General features: G+C 46.4%; 4 protein-coding genes across 4 annotated transcripts; 1 reads left to right on the top strand and 3 right to left on the bottom strand.

Moving 5' to 3' along the window:
• Positions 1-8866: 8866 nt before the first annotated feature.
• On the bottom strand, positions 8867-12589 carry LOC131271299 (DNA repair protein complementing XP-C cells homolog). The gene is made up of 3 exons (XM_058272704.1): positions 12298-12589; positions 10187-12227; positions 8867-10109 (listed from the first exon to the last, which is right to left on the bottom strand). Exons 1-3 carry the CDS (start codon positions 12465-12467, stop codon positions 9186-9188), a joined length of 3135 nt encoding a protein of 1044 aa, XP_058128687.1. The 5' UTR covers positions 12468-12589; the 3' UTR covers positions 8867-9185.
• A 220-nt stretch (positions 12590-12809) lies between these two features.
• On the bottom strand, positions 12810-13571 carry LOC131271798 (uncharacterized). Its single transcript, XM_058273343.1, has 2 exons — positions 13288-13571; positions 12810-13228 (listed from the first exon to the last, which is right to left on the bottom strand). The coding sequence occupies exons 1-2, from the start codon at positions 13569-13571 to the stop codon at positions 12844-12846; spliced, it is 669 nt and encodes a 222-aa protein (XP_058129326.1). The 3' UTR covers positions 12810-12843.
• Positions 13572-13701: 130 nt separating this feature from the next.
• Positions 13702-14790, bottom strand: LOC131271797 (calcyclin-binding protein). Its single transcript, XM_058273342.1, has 2 exons — positions 14621-14790; positions 13702-14545 (listed from the first exon to the last, which is right to left on the bottom strand). Exons 1-2 carry the CDS (start codon positions 14642-14644, stop codon positions 13856-13858), a joined length of 714 nt encoding a protein of 237 aa, XP_058129325.1. The 5' UTR covers positions 14645-14790; the 3' UTR covers positions 13702-13855.
• A 424-nt stretch (positions 14791-15214) lies between these two features.
• On the top strand, positions 15215-18915 carry LOC131270674 (dual specificity protein phosphatase MPK-4). Its single transcript, XM_058272453.1, has 2 exons — positions 15215-16661; positions 16751-18915. Exons 1-2 carry the CDS (start codon positions 15551-15553, stop codon positions 16852-16854), a joined length of 1215 nt encoding a protein of 404 aa, XP_058128436.1. The 5' UTR covers positions 15215-15550; the 3' UTR covers positions 16855-18915.
• Positions 18916-18946: the final 31 nt, after the last annotated feature.

Here is an 18946-nt window from a genome sequence, read left to right as displayed (position 1 = left end):
AGATGATGATCAGAATGAGTGAACTGAAAGTTCGTTTTATTTATTAACTGTTGGGGGGGAACATTGTTATAAATAACTCTACAGTAATGTTCAATGTACATTTCCGGAATTATAAATCAAATCCTTCCTTTAGTAAAGCCCGCTTCTGAGAAGCGCGTAAAATTCAACCAATTTCGCGCACAAAAAGTGTAAAGTCGTCGTGTTACCGCCAACTGTTAGGGCAAAACTTATTTAGCAGGAACACTTTGGATCGAACGGTATCGTACAATGCGCGAGGCTTCCTATTTACGAGCGGAATTTCAAATTTATTGTCCTCCGCCACCCTTTTCTTCGAATTTCCAGTAACGAACCCGGTTGGAAGGCATTGTTATCGGCTCCCGTTTTCCACTCCGGTTGCCTCGGAAAAACTCACCCGCAAAACCGAATGCCAGATAATACCAGGCGGTCGTTCAAGGGAAAAACGCCATAACGCAAAGTACATCCGGTTGATGTATCGATACGGCGGTTTACTTTACATTGGTGTGCCGCTTTAATGATGACGGTTTATTTTTCACGACTTTCGGTCAATTTTGAGCAATGAAGAATGGGCACCGTCGGGTACGATAAATAACTCCCGAGGCCAGGTCGGCAGGTGGAAGCGAAGGTTGCCAAACGAGCTATAAAAACTTCAAAATTGCCTATAAAGCCCCGCACGCCAGCTATTAAATTCAATCGTGTTCAATAAAGCAACTAGCTTCCGTACAGTGCCATAAGGGATGCAGCAAGTGGACGAAGGGAATAGCTATACGGGTGGATCATTGATGTTTTCGACAGGATTCGAAACATAGCGCAATAATTATAGGTTCACAATCGGTTCGGTTATCGAGACCGGATCAAACTAATTTTATTAATCTTTTCATCACAAAGCAAGCACAGTTGTTCCACGACTAAAATGCGAATAGCATGAGAAAAGCCATCATCAGGCTGAACAAACCCATCGCCTCCGATAGGGCAAAGCCGAGGATGGCGTAGGAGAAAATCTGCTGCTTCAGCGGCGGGTTGCGTGCGTAGCCGAGGATGAGCGCACCGAACACCGTCCCAATGCCGAGCCCGGAACCTCCCACGCCAATCGTGGCCAGGCTGGCTCCGACGAACTTGGCAGCGGTATCCACGTCGCGCCGACCGCAGGACGTTCCGAAGCCTCGCCCGTGCACCGCAAGAGGCCAAACAGTACCGCGGAGACGTTTGGATGTAGCTGCATCTTCTCGGCGAGCTAGGGCAGAGCCTTGCAATGCGATTGTGTCGTTGGTCGATGGCATGAAGTGGAAAGGGCGAAGCCACGCATGGGCAGGATTTGAAGCTACCGGAAGCGGAACAAAATCTGCAGGATTATAGCAAGAGATGTGTGGAATAAAATGTGACTTCAAACTGTATTTTTATGTTGATATCTTATAAACCGAAAAATGTTAACACTATTTAAACTGAATTCAGTTTACTAATATTATCTACATTACCTTTCGTCTTTTCCTCTATATGATATTTTCGCATACGTTCCAGTAACGAGACACGTTGCAACTCTTTAGGACACGATGTAGTAAGTCTCTTGTCAGCATCTTTTGTTATTTGTAGTTCTGAAAATATAACCGACAACAAAACAAAAATAGGGAATGAATATATAAGTGTTTAAATAGAATCAATAATTTTTATGGTTCATATTTTGAAAAACACATTTTTCGATCATCTCATCTTCAAAATCATTGCATCTCTAAACTACAGGCAACGGAAGCGAGTTAGATCCAACACATGCGCTACCGCCCAAAAAACACCAGTACAAAACTAGGCACCGCATGGCTCCGGGACATTGTTTTTGCGCCGGAAAGCGGAAACAAATTGACGCTCAAAACCGAGCGACCGAAAGGGAAAAGTTTATCCCGAGGTAAAGAAAGATGTGCAATAAAACTTTGTCTAGCGCTTCAGCGCTCCGCCGAGTTCCGGTTCGCCGAACCAAATGCCTCCACGCTACATTGTGCCGGTTGCACACCTTTCGGAAAATGAAACGAAATGACAAACAGAAGCCGGTGGCGAAAACCTGGCCCTGTTGACGTCAGAAACGGCACGAGCTCTCCCACCCAAAGGCCGCTCCGGGCAAGGGAATCGATCAGTGTCGTTGCCCTTCCGGTTGCCGTTCGCCGGGGGCGGAAGCGAGGCGGGATTCGGCAAATCCACAACCGGAATCCGCACGAAACAAACTGAGCCAGTAAATGAGAAAAGTAAACTTTCTCGTCACAACCGGAACCGGCTGGAAAAGACGCCAAACGGGACGGGGAGGCGGCTGGTGTCCGGAAGGGTCAATTCCATCCGCAAAGCGAAGCTGTACGGCAGCACCCTCCATCCCGAGCAGCGCTTCCTTGACCATTTCCCCCGTTGGTTTTCCGGACCGAAAGGTGGTTTCCGGTGGATTTGGGCAATTGTTTTCGCTGCTTCCCTCCGTCGTGCATCCAAACCTTATGCCAATTTAACTCCATCGACTTCCTCACTCATCTGCCTACATCCTTACGCTAAGTTTCACACCGATCCGAAGCTGAATGTGTCTGTTTGGCTCGCATAGGACCGGCGAAGCATTGTTGCGATACGAATACAGTGCCAAATGACGATCCCAGCAGCCGAAACGGTAGAAATAAAACCATCAAAAAGTCGAAACAACGCCGAAGGATAGCGAAAGGAAAAGCATGGTTCAGCCAGACGGAGGAAAAACCTCGTTTCCGTGCGGAGGGAGGGTTTACGAGCAGCCACTGGAGCTGGTGTATAATTTTCTCACTAACTTTGGCACAGGAACAGCGGCAGATGGAAGCGGGTCGGGGTAAATATTTGCTTCGAAATCGTTCCACTATCGATGAAATGGACGGACCGGGTTGCCATCGTCGGTTGCCTTCTGCTTCCGGGGGACACTGGTTTCGAGGGCCGAGTCAAGATCGAGATGGGTTTCGCGCTGCCAAGGAAACGACATAAAACAGTGGAGTTAATAAAGAACGAATCGTGACCCCTCGGGGGAGGGGCAAGGTCCCAGGAGTCGGGTGGTCGGTCGGCCAGGTTTTACAAGCTGTTGTTGTCAATAGTTTCTTTCGATTCCACTATTTTTCCACTGACTAACCTTCAAGCGGAGTGTTTGTCTCCTTAGGTTTGTGAGGAGGTTGAAGTAGTGGCTTCTTGGATCCTAAAAATATATAAAATAGGAAGGACGATACGTAAAGGATAATCAAGACTCGAGAGGAGCCATTCTTCTGGCCCAAGCAATCTTCCGCCGCCCGGTGGACGGGCTGTTAATGGTTTTATTATTTTCTATCCGATCCAAAACAGTCTGCTGCTCGAACACGACACCAGCGAGCAGAGAGTCAACGATTGGCCATTCCTTTAACCTGTCCCCAGCAGGGAGGACAGGTATGCATTGGCACAGCACATTTTCCCGCCTCCCCCACATCTCGCCCCACCGAGCTTATATTGCTTTCGCAAATATTGTGCTATCAGAAGTAATAAATTGTCAATTTGGAAGTTTCTCCCTCGGAGGTCGGATTCGGAAAACGACGGAGAAAAGGAACCACTTACCAGCAAATATCTGGTGGAATCACGGTGTGACGAGGTGGCAGATTTGGGCACGAGTGGTGGAATGCGCCGGGTAGGGTTTTTCTCGATCGCTTCGACTCAGATTGCACCCGAAAGGGAACTGGAAGCGACAACTATTTTCTTCAGGAGGCAACGATGAACGAAGCAAAACCTGATACCTGCCTACTGGAAGCTGTAGATGATGTCTGCTGCAACCTCACACGATGGTAGCTGAGGAGTATGCTCTATCAAAGGCTACTGCGATACTCTGCAGTATTTATCCTCAAACGATTGGTAACTTGCAGTAGGCGGGTGGATCATTTGGAAGTAAGCGTTTAAGTTTTCGTTGCAGTTTTCTACTGTATCTATTTTATTTGTTCATCATGGATCTTGCAAGCGGGAGGCAAAATGGAAAAGTTTATAGACCGTATCAGTAGTTCAACTCCCAACGACTCATGCCAGCAGACGATGGGAAATCTTGCGAATGAAAATTCATTGTGGAGCTCTTCTTAGACGAGTAGCGTTTCAAAGTTTCTTTGAAATCTTTCAACCGACCGCAAATTTCGCCTAAAGGAACACTCTTGCGAAATCATTAGATGACCAAGCAAACGATTGAAATTAAACGAAAACGATAGAGCACTCACTTCGCAACCAGACGATGGCAACCAGTCACTCGGTGTAGCTGTCGGCGGGTCAATAATATTGGTTGCATCACGCACGGGTCACGATTGAAAGTGATTCTAGTTGTCCCTCACGTGCCGACCCCCCCTGGGGGAGCTGCATCACGATGGTGTAGAATGGTTCTGCGGCGTACGGAAAACCAAATAGACAAACACAGCGCGTAACCCGCGATGACCGAAGCTAGCCAACCGGCTGCGCTGGGGTGCTAGATTTCTCCTAAACCAATAATCCAAATTGACTGCCCGACCAAGGGCGGTGGCGTGGGCAATCGAAAGCACGGCACGAAGTCAGCCCGTGGACGGAGCGACTCCATTAGGTTCCATTTTGTTGCGGTTCCGATAACAATGCGTGGATGAAAATAAACTCCCTCTCGCTGGCTCTGTCTCGCTTTTCTTTCTCTGTTCGACTGTTCGGAAAAATAAGCTCGCAACCATCGATTTGCACAAATGGGGTGCGGCTTTGATGGAAATTTTATTTCACTTCAAGGCAGCCCCTGACCGCCATCCCACATCCGTTGGAGTGGGTGGAAGCACTGAGCGGGCACGCGGGCAAGCATACCGAGGTTGATGTAAAACTCAGCGCAAAAAAAACAACAAACTCGACAAATGGAAAAATCGAACCGAAAGAATGGATCAACCGACCGGTTTCGGTTTCATTTGTCCGACATTTTCCCCCGGCATTTCCCGCGGGGCAAACCGCATTATACGCGAACCTTACTACTTAAAAATTGCGAATTCTGTTCGGATATAATCATCGTTTTAACATTATCATTATTACTGTTATTGTTATAATGGATAGCATCATTTTACGATGGCACTTCATTACTGCCGTTTATCGAGCGCTAATAGTGTTTTTGGCCGCAACACCGAACCGCACATTTGGTGAAAGGATATGGAAGGATACAAATATCCTTTTTTTACTGGACATTTGGCCATCATCGCTAGAGTTTTAAAATGGAAAACTGCAAACCTGGAATAAGATAAATGTGAAATCCTAATTGAAATTAGGTATTAAAACTAAACAATAATATACTTGAGGTCACTTGCAAAATATCAAACCTGTTGTGTAAATCAGGAAAAAAATAGTTGACACATGGACTGATAAAGCTGGTGATAGCTAGCTGGTTACAAACCAGCCTTTTCATTATCCATTCCCACACCTTCCACGGGGTTGGGGTGGTTACGGAAACCGCGAGGGAAAGCAAATAACCACACGAGTACAATTACGCACAACATCAGCGGACATTAATCGATCGGTTTGGTGGAGTGCAAAACAAAAATCGCCGCCATAAACCACCGGAAAAAGGGGTGCGGGGAAAATGAAATTTAAACCCCATACGAAGGCAAGAACGTATAGCGACGGAACAAACACAAAAATAAATCACCGAATAAACCGGCACAATACCAAAATTCACCCTTCATTTGTTTCAATTTAATCATTATTGCATTATCGAAGCAATTTAACGGTGTTCGAGGTGAGGATTTCTCCCCTCCTTTTCACCCGCCTGCCCACCCCATCCTTTTCGAGTTTGTGTAAACTTTTTTTGGGTTTTTGGATAACGCATTTTGTTTGCTTTTTTTCAGGATTTCCATCACCCGTGTACCCTTTTTCCCATTTGGGGGGTTTTACTCCCTTATCAGAGCAACCCGCATGCAACGGGAAATGACATGAACCTGTCCGATGTCGAAATTTGTGGCCCCGCGGGTTTCTCGTTCTGGTCGGTCGCTGGCGCACCGTCGCTAATGGTGGTTGTGATCTCCCTTATCATGTTGCCATAAAATGCCGGTTCAATTCAATGATCCGTTTGCCTACGGACAGCACAGGCCGAACAGATTATTTTTTAATCAAATTTAAACTTATGGCTAGACCCTGCCCTTCGTAATGTTCATCACGGAACAAGATTACTGGAAAAAATAAATGCTGAACATAAACATTAGGAAAATATCTACATTTCAAAGATTGATGGTAGAACTAAAGACTCATTTTCAAGTCTGGTTTTTTATTAATGTTGACTCGGAAACATTTAACGTTTTGTTTTATGTCGTGTTATACTTTTCCTTATAATCTGAAATTATAATCTGAAAATGTACAATCCTTAGCCCAGATTGTGGGAACTAGATTTATAACGACAATATAAATTATGCGCCTCGTTGTATGAATTATAATATTGCTAAAACCCTCAGCAAGTAATAAAAATGTCTACTATTACTTTATTTCCCTAAAGCTCTCGTTGCACAGATTGTATTTTTAATGGTTTTTATTTGTTTTCTTGAGCACTGAACAGCATGAGTCCTCATTTCTTGGAGTGCTGCTGAAGCCTTCAATGACCAGCCGAAGTGGTTTCCAGACAACGTTCGTCGAATTCCGATTGAAATATTACCGAATGTTCTGCGCGTCTTGTCGCTTCCCAACCCAAAGTACCACCGGAAACTGCTCCCGGACGGAAGGAATCCGTTTCGATCGAACTAAAGCACTGCGGTGCTGAAGTCCTTCCTCGTTGGAAGCAGAAGCAATGTCCACGCGGAGCTTTCGCGCTGAAATCCCGAAGCCAATCGACAGCCCGAATCGGATGACGGTGAAATGGCTTTTACGACGGAACCATCCGCGCGCCCCTATCCGCGGACGTCGAACAGACGCCGAGATGAGGGACAACGTGCGGACACGAAACGTCGGCGGTTGAAGCTAACGAAGCGAATTAAATAAATTTCATCCGAATCTGGCAACGTGTCTGGTCGGCTGCGAGGCGTTCGGAATCGCTGCAAATTATCTAATCATTTATTCCATTTATCACGAAACCCCATCAAAATGGCCACGAGCCACGGTGAAAGCAAAAAAAAGGCATAAAGGAAGGGCACACGACAAAGCGGTCATTTTTAAAGTGAATCTGCTGATGGGATTTCTCGGATTCATAACGCTGGAAGGATTGGGAGGGATTGCCTTATTAATTCTTTATTTGAAGGAGCGTCTTTAGGAGAACAGGCCGCAGATTGGCCGCAGGAATAATTCTTGCCTCCCTTACTTTCTGCTTCGTGTGCAGAACATTTGACGCTCGTAAAATTCGCCGGAACCGGAGCCTATCCTCTCAGCTTCGTCTGCGGATGCAGGAAACGCCACAAAGGAAGCCCCAAAACACGAACATCCGATGTGGCACTTCCGGTGTCAATGGGAGAGAGTTCGTAAGATGGATTGTAGCGATTGCGAGAAAACGGCCTGCACGGATCGGACGAACGGCCGAGAATCGGATTATGTTTGTGCGGCTCGTGCTACCAATGGACAACGCTGACGTACACGCCGGGATCGATTCTGGACGCCCAGTGCTCTGCAACCCTGGGACCGATTGTTGCGAGCGTAGTTCTGACGCCCCGAACGGATATCGAGTGGTCGTGAAGGGACAGATTAAACCCGGCAGTGGTGAATTTACGCGTTGAAAGCAGTCCACCCATCCTTATCAGCTGTTTTGGAGAATGCGCGGCATCGCGAAGGAATGGAGAAATTATCGTCATAAAGCGAAACCCCATCGTTCCGCGGCAGCGAACAAAGTGAGATTAATTTTCTGTTAATTTCCTCGAATAAATCTGCCCATTTGCGACTCGAGAGCTTACCGACCGTCGAATCCTTCTTCGAGCTTCTCGATGGCGATAATTCGTCAGCAGAAAATACGGACAACGGGCCCGGCTTTCTTCGTGTTCGCACCCGTCACTTAAAACTTTGTCTTTTAAATTTAATTTAATGAGCACATTTAATTTGGAGCTTTGCTGGGCCCCCGTTTCTTGGGAACCACAAACAAAGAATTCTGCTGAGCAGCAGAGCAAACACGCTACGCTTAAATAATAAATAAGGCCAACTATTCGCACCGTTCCATTGATTTATGCACTAAAGCTACGAATCGGTTTCGTTTCCTGGAAAAAGAAAGGCTGGCAAGCAGATACCGGCAATCCGTACCAAAAACCCGCGGCTAGACATTCCACCTGACTGACTTTGGAAACGGCTGTGGACGCAATTTATCGTACCTATGGTAGACACTGGAACTTACCTTATGGCCTTATCACACTGGTCACCAATGGTGGCTTTGCAAAGCCACCGAACTGTCAAAATTTGGTTTTGGCATCCAGTTTGACATACTGGTGCGTCTTGGTAGTGTGATAAGGCAGGCCACCTGGGAGTGGGAGTTTATATAATTCACTTTCGGTTCATGCGGTTTTCGGCAGTTTAAGATCAAAATACCGAAATTTTATAATCTTATTATGCTTATAATTGATTATTAACAAAATTAAAAAACATGAATCACTTTCAAATCAAGCTTAACATGCCAGATACACCAAACTCCACACAATGACAGCTCGGTGATACGGGCAAGCTCATTCACCAACGGACCCCCAGCCACTCCAATGTCATTCGTTTTCGATGGTCGTTTGACAATCCAGTGCTTTTTCCATGCCACCATTGGTGACCAGTGTGATAAGGCCATTAGGACGTCTACTCCTATTACGGGTATCCATCAGGAACAGAACTCGAACGTAGGTGGAGAGAAGGAGACGGTGAATTCGATATCGAATTTCGTTTCGGAGAATCACCAGAAAACGAAACGCTCAACATGGTAGGAATCTTACGGTAATCCAAAACGTGACGATTCTTTATTGATAACATTAAATTACAAACTCGGGCTGTGCGATTGTTTCGATAGCAGAGTAATACACGGTGGTTTTTTTTCTAGAATAATACCGGATGACAAAAGATCGGAATAAACATGCTTTCGATGCACTCTTACTATTATTATATGTACAAACAACAAAAAGGTTTTCCATGTCAGGCTATCGTAGGAAATATTTCATACACCAGGCGCCTCCATTGAAATGTTTCATTTCAATGTTGAATCCATCCTTGCAATATTCCGATGAATTAATTTCTATGGTTACCAACTATGTTTACAGGTTATCGAAGTTGTATCGATCTTTTAGCTTCTTCCTTATGCACAATCCCATTATCAACCGTTTCCAATTCCCATAGATCCGCTTTCGGCGCCGTTCGTCGTCTTTGCGGTCCAGCTCCACCTGCTCCTGATACCACTCGTCCAGCACCTGATCACGGAACTCCTCGCAAACCACGTACCCATCGTACACGGCCTGGCAGCTTCCATTGCGGTACTCGAACCCCGTGATGGCCTGCGCACAGTCGATCCGTAACCGCCGGCAGATCCGATTCAGCCCCGGCAGCTGCAGATGGACAGTGCCCTTCGGTAGCATGCACGGTTGAAACAGATCCACATTCCCGTACGCACTGCGCGGCACACGTCCATCCTGGGCAACGGGTGGCTCGTAGTCCTGCACCTGCCAGGATCCAAACAGTTCCATCGTCTGGCCGGTGATGGCCGTTCCGGTGAACCGATCGTATTTTGCTTTCGCCTTCACCACCTTGTACGGTTGTTCGTGCATTCGGACGGTCTTTGCCTGGCGCAGCCAGGATTCGCGCGAGTGTAACGTATGCACACAGTCCCGCAGGAATATTGGTTCCTCCCGGATGCGGCCAACGATGGGCGCATCGGGAGGGTAGATTGCTTCGTTTCGCAGCAGATACCGCTCTATGGCGTACCGCGGGTGGTTTTTATATTCACTGATCTGCTCCGGGAAGGGCCGTTTGTTCAGTAGCCGATCGAACTTAATGTCCTCAATGATGTCGCGCTTGGTGCGCTTTCCCCGGTAAGGACGCAATGCCCGCTCGAGCCACTCGTCTTCTACTCGTAGCTTACTCTTTTTGCTGCCGAACCGGGAGATGTACCGAGGGGACACATCCTTTATCGAGCCCTCGTTGTTCCAGGCCAGCACATAGACGATCGGTTGAGTTGCTTGTTTCTAAAATTGTTTCAACACAAACGGACCATCCTTAGTTCAATATTATATTGAAATAAAACGATTTAAAAGTTACCTACCACGATGTCCTCGAGTTTATAAACGCTACCATTTAACACATCAATTGTAATCCATTTGTCTTCGTGTTCGCAGAACACTTCAACCCAATAATCGACTCCAGGCGACTTTGAGGTTCCCTTCTTTTTCGTTTCCACACCGCTCCGGGCATTCTCGGACTTTTTTTTGCGCCCAAATTTTTCCGCCCTCGCCCGATACGCAGCCAGTATTCGTTCCCGACGTCGCCGAACCTCGTCGTCGATATCGTCCACGTCACCTATGCTCGCGGTGGACGATGGAACTTCGTCCTGCTTTCGATTCGATTCCGCCTTCAGAAACGATGCCGACATTAGCTTTAGCTTTTTCTCCCTCGGTGGGACCATCTCGTCGGCTCCTCCGTCGAGCTGCGGTACGGTAAATCCGCCCAACTTCCGCTTGCCCCTGCCCATAGCGGTGGCCTTTTGTTTCGTGATAAGGGCAAGCAGTTTTTCCTTCGCCGCGTACACCATACTTTCGCGCGGTGCCTGTCGGAAGTCTTGCAACAGCTGACGCTCCATTGCCATCTCGCGCGGCGTACGGGGGTTCATTTTGTACAACTGTTCGGTCGGAATTTGCTTCGGGGGTACGGCCGGCGAAATCACTAACCGACAGTGGACGCCGAGGGTACGCAGCAGCAGCACGAAGAGGAGAATGTAGTCCCGTTTGCAGTAAGCGGCCTTCTTGGCGATGGCAAATATGAGAAACTTGCCCAACAACGGATGACGCCGCTGGCGGTAGAACATCGTATCATCTTTCAGCATGATTGTGCGCCGGTAGTATCGTGTTATCTCCTGAAAGTAACGTAAATTAGTGAGCCCATTCGGCCGGGACACTTTGCTCGTTTGACCCATCGCGCCGGGGAGCAGTTTTTTACGGGCAAACTGCATCAACGATGGTTTCCGGAGCTCGTTGTTCACGTACGTCCCGTGACCGATCCAGCAGAGAAGGGACGTTTTATGCAGGTTGATCTGACTGTTGCGTTTTTCGCGATTCATGAACCTTTTCAATGCCGTCAGGACATCGAAGGTATGTTTCTGGGGGCGTCCTTTGCTACCAATTTCCGGACCTAGCTTTAGCGTTATTTCGACATCCTTCGGAGCATCGGAAGCTACCGTCGCCTTGCTTGGCGGCACTGCCACAAAGTCTTGTCGACCAAATCCTGTGGTAAGCGATTTCCCACCACGATTAGGTATCTTCTCTCCCGTCACTAAAAGTCGATCGATGTCCTCCGGAGAACTACTCGACGAGGGCTTTCCATTTTCTCTGCTCGTTGTTGCGTCTTTCGAGGAACCGGACGGTTTTGCGACGACTGATGTGGCAGCTTCGGCAAGCCGCATCATTTGCACAAACGCTTCACTGGACTGATTAATCTGCTGAATCAGTTTCTTGCCCATCTCCACGTCGGTAGAGAGCTGTTGGTTGTCCCTTGCCGTGCCGACTACCATCGCTTCCGCCGTTTCATTGTCATCTTCCGAGTCCGTCAACTCGACGCCGGCATTACAGTCGAAAAACAAATCCACCGCTTTCCGCTGCTCGCTTTCCTGCTCCGTTGGGCGGAAGAACTCCGAATCGAGATCCAACTCGCTAGGGTCTACGAGATAATCATCCCCACTACTTTCCGAATCCCTGTTATCACCATTATCGTCGCTTCTCTTTAAACTCAATTGTTTGGAAGGACCGGGTTTATCCGACTGTGGTAGAGGATGCGCTAGATCTGGCCGATATTTACGGTACAGCTGTTCAACGGTAAAGGTGGTTAACTTGATCGGTTCCTCGTCGATCTCAACTTGGTCCTTTTTGCGCTTGGCAGGTTTTCGTTTGGCAGGTGCATTTGTACGGGCAGTCTTTCGCTTTGATTTCTTGGGTGGTTTCTTCCCGCCCTCGCTGTCGGAGTCGTCCTCGCTCGAAGAAGCAACGATTGTTGATAGTTGTTCTTTAGCTTCATTCTCCGTCTCCTCGGGTAGTGTGATGCCATTTTTCGCAGCGATCCTCCTCGATATTCGTGCCGGTTTGAGAGGGATTGTCCTGCAAAAACACACATTATGGTTACAGGTTATTGTGCAATAATCAAAACACTGGCCCTCATTACACTTACGGTTTCTTTGTCCGTTTTTTACTGGGTTTATCCGCTAGACCTTTTTTAGCTGCTTGTGGGGATTCCAGTTTATCTGGCATCCATTCATCTTCACTGACGGAAAAATCATCTACTGACTCAGACTCAGCATTCTCGTTCTCGACGTCTGTGTATGATTCCCCAGCTTCCATTTTTAAACAACTTTACCCCCTACCAGGTTGGGAACAATTCAACACGTAAACAAATATTCACTAAACACTACACACGCAATAAAATGGTTGTTCAATCGATCGTACAGCATCCGAGCGCTTTTCCGGCGATCTTCTCAGTTTGGAAGCAAGACTTTTAATGAAAACTGTAAACAAACAACATCAACAGGGTACTTTGATGCGCACTGGAAAACTACAAGAAACTGCAATATTCACTTTTAAAAGACCCGTTGTAGATTATGGAAACATCGAGAAACTATTAATTTATGCATTCAAATTTCAACATTACGAGTTTATTTTACAAATATTTTGCCTAGAAAATTTTGCTACAAATACATGTTATTTTTCATGGCTTTTATTAACAAGTTTTGCTTTCTGTTTCCACCTGTGGCTGGTTTTGACGAACACTCTCAATAATGTTTTCCACAAATTTTGTAAGCCCAAAGCAAATATGCTGAAACATTCTGTCCTCATGGTCGTTCATCGGTTCACCCAGTCGATAAATCAATGTACTTCGTAGAGTTTCCAACAGGCATTTTGTATCGGATGGCAGTGGTTCTGAAGCCTGCCGTTCCATCGAAAGTATTAATTCAGGTAATTTCTCAAACATCTTATTAGTCAACGCGTCGAAAGCAACTCTTCGGAGCTTAGCTTGAAGTTTTTGGTAAATCTCGTGGGATTTCGATGATCCTCTTTTAACACCGGCTTCTTCAATAGCCTGTTTCTGCATTGGAATCGTCCCTCTGCGAAATCAATCATTTCTTTATCAAATACCAATGTGAGATCGACTTAAAACACCTACCTTCGCTCACGAATCTGCATTTGGATACGCTGGACGTCTTTTGATTTGAAATGTTGTCCATACTTCGACAACGTTTCTTGCAAATGATGTGTCTTCGGTCGGGACAGTAATTCAAAACGTTCATTGGCTCTGTAACCATCAGGGACAGTTTCTTCCTCTAGAATGGTCGACAGTTTTGGCACGAAGCGTCCGGAGAGCTCGGACATTTTCGATACAACTGGTTCAACTATTTCTTCTCCGTTTTGAACCTCGGCTAAATTGTTTCCGTTTTCTTCGTTGGCCATTTTTATACTTTAAATTTTAACACGACTTTTCCAAAAGGTAATCCTAACGTTTCTGAGCAAACGCACCGTCCGCCACATGAATGTTTACTTTGATCTTTTTTTTTTTAAACTCTATACTCACAAGCTACTTTGTTTTTATGTTGTATTTAAAGGTTTTATTTTACGTTGACTTAGGAATATTACGCATTGGCCATTAATTATTAACCAGTATGAAATGGAGCAAAACATGTAGCACACTACAGACTTATAATTCTCGTCAGGCTGCCCTTCCCGTACAGTTGATTTCACTCCAGAGGTGCAGTCTTCTGCTTGTTTTGCGATTCGTGCCAAGCCTTGTTAATCATACGCTTCGTTTCCGGATCTCCCGAATCGTACAACTGCTGCATGATGTTCATCAGTCCGGATGATGGATCATCGGAAGCCCCCTTCTTTCCGTCCGACATTCGCTCGTCTTTAAGATCTTGCAGGCGCTTCGCCGTCAACGTCAGGTGTGCCCACTTGGTCGTGCTCTGTTTCGCCAAATAGATCGCCACCATGTCGGACTTTACGCGGCGGTAGCTCTTTTCCGAATCGATCGGATTGAGCAGATTGTTTACCACGAAAATGTAATCCTTATTGTTAAGATCGCTGATAACCAGCTGGAAGGAGTTTTCTGTGAACTCGACGTTCACGTTATCTTCCGGCACCTGCTGCACGCCGTTAACGGTGACGAATATTTTGATAAACTTATCGCTCTGATCCCATGCGTATTCCTTCAGCTCCACCTGGTACCGTCTAATGTCACCCGGCGCGGACACCGGGGTCTGTACCGGGCGCGTTACGCTCTGCTCGCTGCTGGCCTGGGCGGCCATAAGATCCCGCTGGCGCTGGATATCCGTTTCCAGCTTGCGTATATCTATCGCGAGCATCTGTTGCACCCGGCTTCTCTGCGCAGTTCCGGCCAACTTTCGCATCTCCTCCAGATCCAGCGTCAACTATCGAGACAAAGGAGAAACGCACAACAATAGTAGCACATTCGGCATTTTTCACTAGACACACCCCGTACTTACATTCTCAATCGCTTCACGAGACATTGCTGGCTGTAAAATAGTCGTGCACTGTGTTGGATAGAACGAACTAGATTGCAAGTAGTCAAAGAAACAAAATGTGATTCCTAGTTAGACACTTTGCACGCCCTTTTCTATCTGTTCCGTTTCACGTTTTGTCTTGAATGAATCAAACTTTCCGTAGAGTTTTGACATTAATGTTGTTCTGGGCTTTTCGGGAAGCTTCTATCGCCGCGATGTTTAGGCACACCTTCTCCAATGCTACAACTTTCATGTTTCGCTATCGTATGTTTTCTTACGCTTTCGCTTTCGCTGGAACATAGCAAACACAATCGAATGATTATTTAATTTTTGATTAGTTTGTTTATCGAATATCAATATTTTTCAACAAATTCTACCTTTTTATCGTGAACTGGTGAGTAATAACATTGGACTTTTTCCCGCGCTTCAAACACCAGCCAAACGTCAAACGCTAAACCTTGCATCGATTTTCTCGCGACCACAGCAAAAGTAAACAAAACAAACGTTCAGCACGCTCGGCACTTGTTGGTATTTGCAACTACTCCCAGCATCTGCATACTAAAGAGGCAGCTGGAAAAGTAAAAGAAAGAATAGTGTAATCAAATTCTAGCCAAGTGCTTACTTCTCCCTTGAAGTGCCATTCAAGCCATCTGGTAACGTGGTCAGCAAACGATTTGAAAGTGGTTTCTCTTCTAATTACATAGAGCGTGCTCACTTCGTCGAACAGTTCTGTTAGTTCTGGCCAGCTGCTCTGCCTCAACGAGGTCATCCTAGTACTCAGGAATTCATATTATCGTTGCTTTCAAGAGGAATCTAGTCATCAGTGCGCCAGTGCCCAGCGTAGCGCTGTCATCTTGGTTACCTTTCGGTGAACATCAGCGGCAGTCGTTCAAGATAGGTCAGAGCAGAAGCATGTCCATGAACGAGGGCATCGCGGTCGTGACGAAGGTAGTCCCCAGTGTTAAGCGCGCCAAGGACCCGGCGGCCGTGCTAACGCGGGAAGACCTGGACGCGGGTCCCATTAGCCTGGACGAAATCGAGCCCGGACTGTGGTTGGGTAATGCTTCGGCTGCGGCCGACGTTGGCACGCTCAAAGCCCACGCCATACAGAGCATCTTGTCCATCGATTCCGTTCCCCTGCCGGTGCACATCACGGACCACCCGAATCTGCGCGTTCGCCATATCCAAGCGGCGGATGTCCCCCGGGAGGATCTGATACGCCACTTTGAGGACACCAATCGCTTCATAGGGGACAGCCTGGCCGAGGGCCGGCACGTGCTGGTGCATTGCTACTTTGGAGTAAGCCGTAGTGCAACGATTGTGATCGCGTATCTGATGGAAAAGTATCGTCTCGGGTATGAAGCCGCCTTTCAGCGCGTCAAGGCGAAACGGCGCTTCGTGATGCCCAACCCGGGCTTCGTGAATCAGCTGAAGCTGTACGCCCGTATGGCATACCGGATCGATCGGACCAACGAACGGTACAAGCTGTTCCGATTGCGGTTGGCCGGTGATAATGTACGCAAAGCCAAACGGCTTCCCACGGAGTGCATGGACGTGGTAAAGGCGGATCCGGGTGTCACGCAGGAATCACCGGAACCGTACGTGTACCGGTGTCGCAAGTGCCGCCGTGTCGTTGCTACCAGAAGCAATCTGCTTCTGCACAAACCAAAGGCAGCCATGGTGGCCCAATCGCCGGCAAAAGTTGGACGCGAACCGGAAGCCACGCTGGAGGAGGTGGGCACCGACGAAGCGGTGGATTCGAATGGAGCGGAAGGGGCAGCAGAAAATAGCATGCCTTCGGATTCACCGGCTGCTGGGATGAATGACCTAACGGAGCAGCTACGTCGTAGTTCGATCAGTAGCGAGCATAGCAACCGTTCGTCCGAGAAGGATACTGCGATGTGCAGCAAAATTTTCTTCATCGAACCACTCGCCTGGATGACGGATATCTACCGTAATACACAGGGACGCTTGTACTGCCCGAAATGTACCGTCAAGCTGGGAAGCTTTAACTGGGTTATGGGTAAGTCGCTGATAATTGCATGTTTAATCGATGACCACTCAATTCTTCCACGTTCTCTCACTCTCTCCCTTTATACTTTATCCTTCCAGCGACTAAATGTCCATGCGGTGCTGAAATTTTCCCAGCGTTTTATCTCGTTCCCTCGAAAACGGAATATTCAACCGTGGTTCAGAACGTCCAGGTAACGGTGTAAACACGATGGCAAAACTTTGGATATAAACCTAGTCCCACTGACGCCAGCCGACAACCAAAGACAATGGAAACATGGGTACGCTTCATTCAGTATTTATTGTCATCATCATTTATTATGATATCTATTAGTTGTCCCATTTGCGTCACGGTGCTTTGAGTTATTTATAACCATCGGCCACCGCAAGCTGATGGCCGGGTACGCGTTGCCAAGCTAAAGGCAGAAAAAAGGATTAGTGCATAGTGAAGACTATGAGAAAAAAGAAAGCATGCAAATGAGCTGAGGGAAAAGGAGGATGCCCAAGTGAAGCTGGAAAATGGAAGGCCGACAGAGAAGATAGATCAATCTCGCCTCATCATGCTCCGGAAGCTTGCTACGGGAGTGTAGGACAACGTACCATTCCACCCACCCACCGCAACCAAAACGTTTCGCACGTCGTTTCGCCCGTTGATCGATGGAGGACTACTAAAAATAGGTCAATGGACGTATTTTCCAGCACTCGCCCAAACGCGCGCGATGCTGCTAACAGATGATACAATCGACCCGCCGGCAATGGCAATGACAATGGTAACAGGCCTTTGGGCACGGCGGGGAAGGATGTATGAGTGGGAATCGCACACTCGGAAACTATTATTCGTTCCGCGAAGGGCAAGGATTGAAAATTAAATCGATTTTGTTCCTCCAACGATAGGCGAATGGTTTGTTCACGCGAACAAAAAAGATGCAATACTCCTATGGGGACCATTCTTTGAAGTACACGAAGCGGAACCTTGATTCTTATCAGTAAAGAGTTTTTTACGTGTTTCCATAAGTCGCCACATGCGGCCGGTAGGCTGCTTCTGTTGTCATTATACTTTTCGGTGGTCTTGTTCATCTCGGTTGATGCGTGCATGTGCTGAAAAGTACAAACTGTACCAGTATGATAACTGAACGCAAGGCAGAACAATTTGACAAAAAGATGGCCAAAATGCGGCCAAGCATATGGACGGGGGTTCTTAGGCGGGCTTAAACGAGCTTCACTATTGGAAAATAATACGCCATCTCGTTATGAGTTGCATTGAGTACGGCACTTCAAAAGTATAAGTACCTTTGGCAGTACGAAAATTACGGAAAACGGGTCACTAAAACTATATGTAATATGACTAGAAATTATTTAACGGAAGGCAACACAAAATATATAAGCCAAGCTAACGTGAGTTTGAAAGTACAGGATATTCGTAGTGCTACCAGTAGCTTAACGTGCGCCTATAAGTGTGCAATAAACTGATACAATAATCTATACACTTTACTAGCGTGCTTACAAAATTCGCCAATTGATAAACTATCGTGTACAAAGCGGAAGCTGAAGCGTAAAACAAAACATTTGAAACTCAATACTCTTTAAATGAAAGCAATATAAATTAAAAGCTTTCTTAAAATTATTCGACGTCTTCTTGTATTACAAGTGTATGTATGTGGTGTTTGTCTCAGTAATGACATATTTTAAGTAAAATTTACTAGCGCTAGTAGTAGAACAGACCAGCTTAACGTAACAGTCGAAAGGCTCAAACTCCCAATCGAAACTCCAAGAGAAAATCAAAAAACCCCAAACAAGAAATTAAAGTTATCAAGCTATTTCCAAGAAGTTAAGAAACATTAATGTACGCATTGACGCCAAAGTGTGGAAAAATTATGCAATATTTAAAAAGTATATTGGACGATATGGACGTGGATCCATGTTACAGTACTGTTACTGTAAATCAACATTAACGATAATCAAACCAAGCATTTATACAACTTAAACGGATCTATGCGCACAAGTGGATACGTGTATGAGTATCTCGATTTTTACAATCTGCCTGTCGTAGTGGAAGTCCAACAAATAAGCAAAAAAATCAACATTATAAACATTACGGAATCAAAATGACAAACCATAAGGACGTTGAAAATAAAACAATAAATATATTATTTGAACTAATATACCCAACGATTGTACGATGAACTTGAACCCAACAACCAAGGGAAAACATTTCCTTCAAATATCACCTGTTTTCATGCACGCATGGCGGCTTCGGCATCTGAAAATAAAACCCTAGCCAGTCAATGGCATACAAGA

Source organism: Anopheles coustani, chromosome 3, assembly GCF_943734705.1.
Source record: "Anopheles coustani chromosome 3, idAnoCousDA_361_x.2, whole genome shotgun sequence".
NCBI lineage: Eukaryota > Metazoa > Arthropoda > Insecta > Diptera > Culicidae > Anopheles > Anopheles coustani.
This window is presented reverse-complemented; position numbering and strand designations above follow the sequence as displayed.